Raw genomic sequence first — 12,178 nt, forward strand, 5'->3', positions numbered from 1 at the left:
CCTCAGTCACTTCCTAACTGTATGACCCTGGTCAAGTCACTTCCTGTCTCTGGGACTCAGTTTCCTCTCCTGTAAAATGAGGGGCTTGGAACTGACAGCCTCTGAGGTCCCTTCCTAGTCTAGACCTCTCATCTTATCATTCTTCCTCTTCAGAGAGAACCCCTTCTAGAGATGTGTGACTTCATACCTCCTGTGACATGACTTTGGACTGTCTCTAACAGAGGAGATGAACTCTGAAGCCCCGGGGTTCCTTGGCCCAGCCCTGGCCCAGCTGAAAGTGCTGGATGGTTTCCTAATCACAGGGCAGGATTGGGGGGCCCATCCTGACAGCCACAAAAATGCTGTGACTGTCATGGAGAAAGGAAGGGGACAGCAGAAATCCTTCTTCCCCCAAGGCTTTGGCTCAGCAGTCCCCTCATCCCCATTGTACCACCTGTCTGTCCCCTGCCTCCTCCTTCTGACTGGCATCCTCCTGGGCAGTCTCTGGGCACCTGGTACAGCCTGGTGAGTGTGATGCAAGCTGCCTGGGAGGAGGGGACTGTTTCATGACCAGGGGATCAATTGACCCCCTGTGAGTTGAAGTGAAATGAAGACCAATATTTGCCCCGGAGCAAATAAATCCTAGTATCACCCGTAGTCGAGCCCAGGGTTGGTCAATGTGTCTATGCCACTAGCAAGGAGTGAGGTTAAGCCTGCTGGGGCCGTTCTGGAGCTAACAGACCCAAGTCTCAGGCCCCTAGGCCCGATGGAGATCACACTGGACATCCCTGATGTTCCAGAAGGGCTGCTTGGCTAATAGCTCAGGAAGGCAGAAAGGACAGCCATCTCCTATCTCTGGGGCTACTGAAGCCATATAGAAATTCCATCTTTATTGAGATTGAACACCCCCAAACGGACAGGAACAAGGTGATGCTACATACAGGCTAGAGACCTGGCAATCACATCAGGAGACAGACATACAGGAAGAAGGGGGCAGGTACAAGACAGGGGAGGGGGTGGGTGCAGGCATGGTTCCTCTCCCGGAATCCCCCCCAGCCTCAAGGGCGCCATCCCTGGAGGTGCGACGGAGGAGGACTTCAGGGCGGTCTGACCCTGCTCAGCCCCTCCAGTACAGGGCCCAGTGCCCCCCCTTACCACAGCCATTCCCTGCCCACGTGCCTTCTCTGAGCCCTCTCCTAGGCCCCTTAGCAGGGCTTTGGAGGAGGGCCAGGGGGTCTGTTCCACAGGCCAGGGTGAGGATCTGCCTGTAGCCCTCACCCTTGGTCCATGCAAGGCCCACGGGTTAAAGAAGGGGAGGGAAGGGGGCTTGTATTGCTTCACAGATGGTTTTGGTGTTTTCTTTTTATCATAAATAGATATATAGAGAGAGATTATATTTTATGGTAGGATATACCCTATTGGCACACAGGATTGCATCACTCAGAGTTACACCGGGGAGGGGCCCCCCCATGCATTGACATGCGCTGGGCACCACAGCCATGCGTGGCCCCCAGGGCCAGGGCCACATGCTCTGGCCAGCCGTGACCCCAGACAGCCCCCAGCACTGTCCTGTTCCCGGGGCTTGGAAGGAGGCCCCAGCCACTGTGAAGCTGGCTCGGTGGGGGGTGGGGGCATGGCCACAGCAGCCACACCATCCCCAGCCCCCACCCATCAGCTACTTCATGCCACTCCGCAGGACCTGGTTGGCTGCGATCAACATGACGCTAATGATGAAGGCGATGGCGAAGGCGCAGATGAGACTCTTGCGGACACACGTCTGGCGGATCTGCTGGTTGGAGCAGGCTGGGGGCCAGGAGACAGGGAGGAGAGAAGAACGAAGCATCAGGGGGACAATCGGACACAGGCGGTCCCCTGGCCTATCAGCCGGGGACAGCAGCCTTCTCCCCACCCCCTAACAGGACCTTGGTGTCTGAGTGGGGGTCACTGCAAGACCTTTTAGAGGCTACTTTCTGTCTCGGGGTGCCCTGGTGGCCATGTTCCTGGCCCGCCTCCCTCTCCTTTGGACATCCTCGAGGGAGGCCTGTTGTGCAGGGGGCTCCAGGGGCTTTCTATGCTGCCCCTGGGGCTCCAGGCGCTCTTTGGGCAGGCCACTGGTGCCCATGCCAGCCCCAGGCCTGGCCCCTGGGGCTCCAGGCTCTCTCTGGGCAGGCCACCGGTGCCCTGCCCCTGGCGGCCCTGCCTGTGGGCGTGGGGGACACTCACTCTCCACATCAACGGGACACTCCTCGGGAGTGCCCAGGTGACTCTCCTCCTCTGTCATGATGATGTTCTCTATGTCCTTCATGGAAAGATGCTCACAGAAGGTGTCGTACAGCAGTCGTTTCAGCTCATCCACCGTCAGCTTCTGCATATCACACTGTGGGGCCAGGTCAAGGGTCAGCCCAGCAGGGCCTCCTGCTGGGAGGCCAAAGTCCTGGCCTCCCCAGAGGCCAAGGCCTGCGTGGGCCTTGTGGATTTCCCCAGAGGGAGCGGTCCATCACACCAGCCAAGGTTCCCCAAGGACACTGGTCATGTGCAGGACTCTTATGGGCATCTCGTGCACCTGTGAGGCTCGGTACAAGCCAGGCCCGCTTCCCTGGGCTGGGTAAACACAGCATTCAAGGCCTTAGGTCCTGTATCTGCTCGTCCCCAGCCACAAAGTCAGTATGGGGAGGGGATGAGGAAGACGGTCCTTAGCCTCCTCCATCCCCTTGCTCTGGACCATAAGGTCTGGCTGTACTAGGCTCAACATTCCAGATAAAAGAGCTGAGCTCTGGGAATTACCGTGGGAACAGCCTTATCTGACCACTGATGCTTCCCTATGGCCCTTCACAAGGCCACTCAATGGGCCTCTCAGTTACCTTCTTAAGTCCAGATTGGAGCCTGATCCTGACATCCCTGACCTCCAGGGCACCTGACCCCTCAGGGAGGTGTCTCCTCCCCACAGGCCCAAGGCGCAGGGGAGGGTGGAGAGTTCCTACCTTCCAGAACACGGTGTCGAAGTCAGTCCCATGGAACTTTTCAGGAATCCCCGAGGTGGACAGCTTGGGCCCCAGTAATGTCACAAATTCTTCAAAGTCCACTTGGCCATCACCTAACCACACAGAGAGGGAGTGAGCACCAGCTCCAGCTGGGCCCTGGGGGGAAGTCGTGAAGGTGCCAGCAGATCTGGGTTCTCTTCTTGCCTGTCAGCCTTGGACAAGTGGCTTCCCTTCTCTAGACCCCAGTGTCTGTCATCTATAAAATGGGCACACAGAATACCACCAGATCTCTTCTAGCACTAAATGAGATAATAGATGGGATTAAAAACTTTGGAAAAGTCAGAGATTCGAATGTGTGGCCTTGGACACTGTAGGGGCCCAATGGTTATATGGATGGATGGATGGACGGATGGACAGATGGACAGATGGATGGATAGATGGAGGGATGGAGATGGATGGATGGACAGATGGACGGATGGATGGATGGATGGATGGATGGATGGATGGATGGATGGATGGATGAATAGATAGATTGATGAAGGGAGGAAGAGAGGGATAGAGGGAGGTCAGGAGTCAGATTTACCGATGTTAACATACCAGAGACTTCAGCTTGTCCACCAAACGAAGCTCTATTCAGGAGTTGTCTATTTTCCTCCCAAGGCCACTATAGTTTATCTACTTTGCACATTTTCAAGTGTTGTATAAGTCAGTCAACAAGCATTTATTAAGTGCTTACTGTATGTCAGACACTGTGCTAAGCTCTAGGGCTACAAATGCAAGCAAAAAGAAAGATGGTCCCTTCCCTCAGAGAGTTTACATTCTAATGGGGGAAGACGAGGACCAAAAGGGAAACAGGGGGATCAGAAGCAGAACCAGAGGAGGAAGCTTCCTTCCGGGGGGCCCTGGGAAGAACTCACCGATGGGGGATGCACCCGAAGTCACAGAAAGGCATGTGACTGCTGTCGTGGTCAAGCACTGGGCCCTGTGCTTCCTGGGCCTGGGACGCTCTCCCTCTTCAGCCCAACCTCTTAGGGTTCCCTGGCTCCCTTCAAAGCTCAGCTCAAGCTGCTTCCTCCTGGATGTCTTCCCTGATTTGCACCTCCCCCCCAAGGCTGCTGTTCTACCAAGTATATCTGCTTTCAATATTTATTGTTTGTGTATGTATTGAAGATTTTCTTTGATTACTTTTTTTTTTTGCTTTTTGGAGGGCAATCGGGATTAAGTGACTTGCCCAAGGAAACACATCTAGTTTTTGTGCTAAGAGTCTGAGGCCGGATTTGAACTCAGGTCCTCCTGACTCCAGGGCCGGCGCTCTATTCACTGTGCCACCTAGGTGCCCCTTCCTTTGCTTACTTTTAATAATTATTTGTGTGTATGAATCATTCTGGGAAAATAGAATGTAAACTCCCTGAGGGCAGGGATCCCTCCTTGCCTTACTGTTGTATCCCAATCACTCAGTATAGTGATTAGCACATGTTGTGGTTGAGTTGTTCCAGTCATCCTGACTCTTTCTGACCCCATTGGGGGTTTTCTTGGCAAAGACACTGGAATGGTTCACCATTTCCTTCTCCAGCTCATTTTTTACAGATGAGGAAACTGAGGCCAACAGGGTGAAGTGACTTTCCCAGGGTCACACAGTTGGAAATGTCTGAGGCTGGATTTGAACTCAGGTCTTCCTGACTCTAGGCGCTCCCTCCACCTACTTGCACATAGTAGGGTCTTAATAAATGCTTGCTTATTGATTAGTTGGTTGCCATTCACCATCTTAAAGAGCAAAACCAGCACTTGCTCTGACTCTCCCAGTTATTGTGAGACCTTGGGCCTCGGTTCCCAAAGGTGTGGGATCAGATCACCTCTCAGGTCATCTCGAAGGCCAGCTTTAAGGGCCATGATCCTCTCCTGCTGCTGACAAAGCTGACTGATGACCGCTCTGACCACCAAGGGAGAGGGAGAAGAGATAGTCAGAAGTGGCCTCAGCTGCAGCGTGGCGGGGCGTTAGTTAAACATCAGAAGCACTTCCCGAGAGCCATCACGAGGCCCGGCATCGTGGGGCCAAAGAGGCTGAGGGAAGAGAGGGGAAAGCAAGGGGTCAGGCTTCCCCGGGAGGGCAGTATCATCGCTGTTGGCGAGAAGGTTTCTGAGGGGGCGGGTGTTGGGGAGCCCTTGGAGGTCCTACTGTGGGGGAGGTGGGAAGATAGGGCCTGAACTGGACAAAAGTCAACCCTCTTGGTTGTTTGTGGTCAGCCCTGAGCACAGTTTGGGGACAGTCGGGGCTCTAGGGACCAAATGGGCCAGGAAGGAGGAGCCTGGATGGAGGCCAAGAAGAGCCTGGAAGATTTAGACAACTGAGAAGGGAAGGGAGAGCTGGGGGAAAGGGAGCTCCCCGAGGGCAGGGGCCATCTCCTTCCTTGTCTTTGCCTCTTCTGGCCTTGGACTCAGTATCAGGAACCTAGTGAATGCCTGTGGAATGACTAAATGAGGGGTCAGAGATCTAGAGCCAGAGGGACCCTGCAGACTGAGCCCAACTCTCATTTTACAAAGGAGGAAACTGAGGCCCAGGGAGAGGAAGGAACTGACCAGTGATCACATGGTCAGCAAGAGTCCAGGGGGATTCAAACCCAGGGCCCCTGGCTCTCAATCCAGCACTCTGCCCAGAATACGCCTTGGCAGCTCAGAGGAGAAACTAAGCCTGTGAGTAGACGCCAGATCTCTCAGGGACTCCTCCTGCCCCATGGTCCTTCTGCTTCATTCCTGGCCTAATAGTTCTGGTCCTCAGCTGCCCAGGCTGGCAGTCTTTCTTCCTTTTTCATCCCTCCCTTTTCCCCTTCCCGCCTTCTCTCCTTCCTTTCTTCCTTCCTACCTCCCCCTTTCCTCCTCACTCACTTCCATCCTTCCTCCCTCCTACCTTCTTTTCTTTCCTCCCTCCTTCCTCCCTCTCTTCCTTCCTTCCTCCCTCTTTCTCTTCTTCTTCCTTCCTTCTATCTTTCCCTCCCTTCCTTCTTTTCCTCCATTTCTTCCCTTCTCCCTCTCTTCCCTTCTTCCTTTCTTTCCTTCCTTCCTCCCTCCCTCCCTCTCTTCCTCCTTCCTTTCCTCCCTCCTCTTCTTCTTCCTTCCTTTCTTTCCTTCCTTCCCTCTTTCCTCCCTCCCTCTCTTCCTCCTTCCTTTCCTCCCTCCTCCTCTTCTTCTTCCTTCCTTCCTTCCCTCCTTCCCTTCTTCCTTTCTTCCCTTTCTCCATTCCTCCCTTCCTTCCTTCTCTCCTATCTAGATTCAGCTCTCCTGGGCCCATCCACCTGCCCACTGCCTGGCACATATTCCTCTAGTGTCCCAAATTCATCCTCCCCCTCCTGACATCTGTCCCCCCACCCCCAGGCCCGGCTCCAGGATGGACTGCGGAGATGAGCAGCTCTGATCATCTCATCACCAGGGCTGCCTGGGGCATCTTGTGCCAGGGGGCTCCTCAGCAAACAGTGGGGAGGAGGCTGAGTTAATGATGAGGCATATTAAAGAGTCCTGGTGGGTGAGCCGGGGCCAGGCCAGACGTCCTGCCACTTAATTACATATGCTGCCTTGCACAGCTGTCCAGTGTGTGGGAGCTGCTGTGGGCAGAGAGAGGGGGCCAAGGGGAAGAGGAGATGAGACAGAGGCAAACGGGGAGGGGGAAGATGAGGGGGCCATGGAGAGCTGACAGGCGGGCCACAGAGGAACTCTGTGTCTGAGCAGAGTCCTGGGCCATGTCAGGGCCAGCCCCTGGCCACCCTCTGCCCCCTGAGATGTGACACCAGGCTGGCGAGAGAAACTGTATGAGAGTAACTGAGCCTCAGTTTCCTTGTCAGTAAAATGGTGACAAAAATATTCTCACATGAGGATCAAATAGGAGAAAATCCACCAAACACTTTGAGAGCCACAAATAAACACACACATGCATTATTATCATTAACTCCCTGTCTCTCTGTCTCCCCACCTGCAGAACGGGGATAACTGCACTGGCATCCCTTCCCTCAGAAGGCCACGTGAAAGGAGCCAGCTGGAATGCTTTAACGCTGTGTGACTCAGTGTCCTCACATCAGTTTTCATTGCAACAGAAAGAGTTGATGACCCAGGAGCTGGGAGACCTGTCCTACTGGGAGACCCGTCCTACTCTGAGACTTACTTGCCACTTCCCCTCCCAGGGCCTCAGTTTTCTCATCCATAAAATGGGGATAGTCACACACACACACACACACACACACACACACACACACACTCCTCAGGTCAGAGGGCAGGGCTCTAGAAATGGGGGTCTTTGGTATTCCTGTGGTTATACCATCTCAGCACAAGTGAACCTCACTGGCTGGCTCTTCCACCCCCGTTCACATATAACGTAAACCAAGGTCAGAGACTTGCCCAAGGTCACACAGTCAGGTGCTCTGGCACTCGGTGACCCTCAGAACGTCCAACTGAGGTAGGGAGGGTGAGGTTTTATTAGAGGAGCAGATGCAGGCCCAGGAAGCAGAAGGGATTTACCCTTCCTAGGTCCAGGGATGGAAAAGTGTCTGAGCTAGGATTCAGCCCCAGGTGTCCTGATGCTACAGCTAGGGCTCTCTGCCACACCCTGATGCCTCTTCTAGGAGCATAGGATTGTAGGACTGAGCACGAGAAGGAGACTTGGGGGTCATCTGTGGCAACTGCTTCATTTTATGAGGGAAATGACCCACCCAAGGTCACGCATTGTCAGGGGCACGGGGCGGAGGCAGAGAGAAACTCAAAGATCTGCCCTTGTTCACTGAAGACGAGAGGCAGAGCAGGGGAAACTGGGGAGGAGGAGAGAAATAAGTGAGGCCGCAGTCCCCTCCCCAGCCTAGCCTTCTCCTCGGAGGCCCAGCCTGGCACCGGCCAGGGCACATTCCCTGCCAGGAGCTCCCCTTAGCTAGGTCTTCCTGGAAGGGATGGCATGGGGGAGTGATGTCCAGGGCAGGGGGCCAGGACAATGACAAGGTGAGGATGGAAGGGGAGACACTCGAGGGCAAAGGGGGTGCAGCCCTGGCTGGAGGGAGGGGTCCTAAGGGGGATGAACACAAAGAGATAGAGGGAAAGGAAGAGGAAACATGAGAAATTCAGTGGAGAATAATGAGAAAAGCAGGAAGTGACTGGGCCACGGTCCTACGGGCAGCAAGCTCAGAGGGAGGATGGGACGCAGGGTCTTCTGGCCCCACCAAGGAAGAGGAAACTTGGGAAGTGGGAGTAGATGACTCCCTGGGGGGCCGTGGGGGCGGGGGAGGGGGTTACCGTCCATGTCCAGCCGCTGAATGATAACCTCCAATTCCACCTCGTTGGGCATGTAACCCAGGGAGCGCATGGCAGTGCCCAGCTCCTGCTTGGAGATGAACCCATTACCGTCTCTGTCAAACACTTTGAAGGCCTCACGGATTTCTGTGGGGAGAAGGAGCCTGGCTCACGGAGGCCCAGAGACCCTTGCCTCAGCCCTTCTTGGCCTAGGCTCTGCTCTCAGCTCCCTTCCCCACAGCCCCCCACCCACCACATTGGGGTCTGTGTCTGAGGGATGAGCACTGACCTGCTGCACCTGCTGGAGCGCTTGACCCTCCCTCATTACAAACCCAACCAAGCATTAAAAAAAAAACAACACCAGACAAACCCAAACTTCCTCAATATCCGAAGTCCTGGGAGATTGAAGATCAGAGATTTAAAAGCAGAAAGTCACTGATTCTAACCCTCTCATTTTCTGGAGGAGGCAGCAACTTGGTCACATGACTGGTAAGCAGCAGAGGCAGGATTTGAATTCAGATCCTGTGGCTCCCCTTCCAGCACTCTTGCCTACAATTCCACCCCAACCCCTCTAGCCTGATTGCTGCTAAGCTGCAGCTAGCCTCATGACAAGCCTCTCTGTGCACCGCTGGGCTGGTCTTCAGGCAATGGAATCACAGAGAATCTGAGAGCTGGGAGGGATTCTCCTGGCTACAACCATAACAATGGGCATTTGGAGAGCAATTGAAGGCTTTGAAAGCCCTTCACACATATGTGTGATATGTGACATGACAGCTCTGTGGAGTTGCTCACTCCCATTTTACAGCTGAAAAACAGGCTGAGAAAGTGACATGCCCAAGGTCAAACATAAGTACGCATCTGAGGCTGGATTTGAACTCAGGGCTTCCGGACTCCAAGCCCAGCACTCTTTCTACCTAGCTGCCTCATCTAGTCCAACTTATACATGAGGGAATTTCACCTATGACACATCTCCCAAGGGGTCACCCAGCCTCTACTGGGGAGCCCACCACCTCTCTGCTTTGGGGCATCTCTCCTGAGTAGGAAGTGTTCTTCTGAAGCCTGAGCTTTCATTTGCTTCCGCAGTCATTTCCATCCCTCGTTCCTGGCTCTGCCCTGGGGGGCCGGCAGGATAAAGCTAATCACCCCCTCCCTGGAGCAGCCCTTTGCAGCCTTGAAGACAGATCTCAAGTCCTGCCAATTAACTATGCCCACTTCCTTCAGTCCATCCTCCTCTGGCTCTTTGCCATCTTGGTCACTCTCCATGTCCATGGTGCCCAGAACCAAACCCAGGACTCCAGGTAAGGGCATAGGAGAGCAGAACCCTGTGGGACCATCACCACCCTAGCCCTGGAGGCTCTACCCCTCTGATGTAGTCAAGATCAAGTTAGATTTTATGCCAGCAACATCATTCTGCTGACCTGAGGGAGCTTGGTATCCACTAAGACCCTCAGACCCTTTTCAGAACAGCTCCGCCTTCTATGGTGGAATTGATTTTTTGAAATCAAGTGCAAGACTTTCTATTTACTCCTACTGAATTTCATCTTACTAGACTCAGCCCAACCTGGCAAGGTCCATTTGGCTCCCAACTGTCACCCAGAGTGTTAGCATTCCCTCCTAACTTAGCGTCACCTGTAAATTTGATAAGCCTGCCACCCCTGACTTTACCCACATCATTGATTAAGATTTGCTGAACGTCAAGAAGCCAAGCACAGATCCCTGGGGTACTCCACCATAGATCTCCCGTCACAATGACCCTGCCCCATTAACAACTGCACTGGCCAGCCAGCCAGGTAAGAGTTCTGGGACTGGAGTCAGAAAGACCCGAGTTCAAATCTAACCTGTAGCTATGTGACTCTGGACAAGTCTTCTTGCCACTGTCCATCTCAGTCTCTGCAAGTGTAAAATTGGGGTAACAGCACCTGGCTTCCAGGGCTGTTGGGAGGTAATCTGCAAACTTTAACGTGTGACAAATGCTAGTCATTATTGTTATTATTAATGATTATATCAGCGTCTAACCCACATCTCTCTACCCTCCCCACAAGAACGAAATAAGAGGCACCCAGCAAGTTACCAGACACACTCAGAGTGTCTAGAGCTTTATGGGCTCTGTTAGAACCCGGGATCCTTGGAGAGCTTGGATGGCTTGGGGAGCCAGGGTCCTCCCACACTCCAATGAGGCATTGAAGGAAGACACTGACCAGAAACCTCAAACACTGGGAAGAGCAGGCTCCAAGAGGAATTTTAAAATCTGTTCAATTGCAATGACTCAGTGTGCTTCCATGCTCCCCTCCTGCTGCTTCCTCCAGAAGCCCTCTGCTCCAGCCAGGCTGACTGCGTCAGTGTCCCCACCCCTTTGCTCTGCCCATTCCCTGGGTCCTCTCCCCTTCTCTCTCCTCTCTCTCTCTAAATCCCACTTCTCCTTCGAGGCTCGGCAATTCTGATCTCTCCAGTTCGAAAGACACTGAATGACAGATTCCAGAATTGGAAGAGGGCTCGCTCGAGGACATTGAGCACAACCCAGACCCAAATAAGACTCATCTTTACAGGGCAAGACCTCCCGTGATGGGGAACTCCTTTCTTCCTGAGGCAGCACCTCCCACTGTTGGACAGCTCCCCTGGTGAGACAGTTTTCTTTCCATTGAGCCTAATCGCCCTCCCACTGCGTTCTTCCTCCTCTCCTCATGTCTACTTACTGGACATTCTTTGAATACTTCGTTAATGGAGTTGGACGGGATTGTCCAATGGTATTAACCAATACTGTCAATTTTAAAAACTGGATTTATGATTTCGTTGGAATAAGATTCTCCCAGATGAGGAAACTCCCTCTATCAATGCAGATAATCCGTCCTTTGCAACTTAAGATAGTCTTGGAGAGCTTCCTGAAGGCACTGAGGGCATGTGACTTGCCCAGGGTCACAGTGTGTGTGTGTCACAGGCGGGACTTGAACATTATCATGTCTGAATACATTTTTACAGAGAGACAGAGACTCGGAGACAGAGAGACAGAGGCAGAAAGAGACGAAGAACTACAGAATTTGAACACCAGAATATTCTTTAGATGAAATCCAAACAGAACAAAGATGTCATAGTGTTTCCAAGCTGATTTTTGTTAAATTTCTTTTCAGATTGGAAGCTGGAGGGTCCTTAGAAATCATTTAGTCTATCCCTCTCAATTTACAGATGAGGAAACTGAAGCCAACAGGATGAAGTGACTTATCCAGGGTCACACAGCTTGTAAGTGTCTGAGACCAGATCTAAACTCATGAAGACCAGTCTTCCTGACTCCAGGTCTGGCGCTCTGTGCACTATGGTGCCCCCTATTGGCCTTAGACCTTAGAGATCATTTAGTTTACCCCTCTCATTTTACAGAGAAGGAAACTGAGTCACAGAGAGGAGGGTAAGTTACCCAAGGGTAGACATGTGAGAAAGTGGTGGGTGCTGGAACCCAGGAACTCTCCCCTCACTGTACTGCTATAGTTGAGATCATCAGCTTGGACCCTCTCATTTCATAGACAAGGAAACTGGACCCCAGAACAGGCATATGAAATATGTAGCCAGAGTCATACAAGGAGTTAGTGGCAGATCAAGGATTCTAACCCAGCTCATGAGGAAAAGATGTAGGGGCAAGAGCCCTGGATTGAGGGAGGAGTCAGAGGACCCCAGAGGCCCATTTTGCTTTGTCCTACTTGAGTGACTTTGGGCAAGCTACTGGGCCTCAGTTTCCTCTTCTGTAAAATCAGAGGTTCTATTGGATGGCCTCCAAGGTCCCTTCCAGCTGGCCCCCCACAATAATCTGATTTCAGGCCAGAGCTCCTTCCATACAAGCAAATGAGCTAAACCTTCCAGTCATGTGATTGTAGCTAGCGTTTGTCTGAATCACTTCTCTGGGAACATGCTGTTTCCCCAGAAGAATTCCAGCTTCTTGAAAGCAGGGAATGTCTTGCTTTTGTCTTTGA

General features: G+C 52.9%; 1 protein-coding gene across 1 annotated transcript; it reads right to left on the minus strand.

Moving 5' to 3' along the window:
- Window positions 1-869: 869 nt before the first annotated feature.
- Window positions 870-9,491, minus strand: CABP7 (calcium binding protein 7). Its single transcript, XM_069081387.1, has 5 exons — window positions 9,431-9,491; window positions 8,226-8,369; window positions 2,961-3,073; window positions 2,203-2,356; window positions 870-1,782 (listed from the first exon to the last, which is right to left on the minus strand). The coding sequence occupies exons 1-5, from the start codon at window positions 9,489-9,491 to the stop codon at window positions 1,655-1,657; spliced, it is 600 nt and encodes a 199-aa protein (XP_068937488.1). The 3' UTR covers window positions 870-1,654.
- Between the last annotated feature and the right edge of the window lie 2,687 nt (window positions 9,492-12,178).

Source organism: Petaurus breviceps, unplaced genomic scaffold, assembly GCF_028583685.1.
Source record: "Petaurus breviceps papuanus isolate PSGF00001 unplaced genomic scaffold, PetGlider_PUasm1.0 99, whole genome shotgun sequence".
Lineage (NCBI taxonomy): Eukaryota > Metazoa > Chordata > Mammalia > Diprotodontia > Petauridae > Petaurus > Petaurus breviceps.

Bases quoted from the DNA above. Each gene is read 5' to 3' on its own strand.
- CABP7 (XM_069081387.1), bottom strand. From the start codon at position 9,491: ATGGACATGGAGAGTGACCAAGATGGCAAAGAGCCAGAGGAGGATGGA. The intron at 2,357-2,960 runs GTAGGAACTCTC...CTGGCCCCACAG, and splicing joins TCGACACCGTGTTCTGGAAG to TGTGATATGCAGAAGCTGAC. The intron at 1,783-2,202 runs GTGAGTGTCCCC...CCTGGCCCCCAG, and splicing joins GTGTCCCGTTGATGTGGAGA to CCTGCTCCAACCAGCAGATC.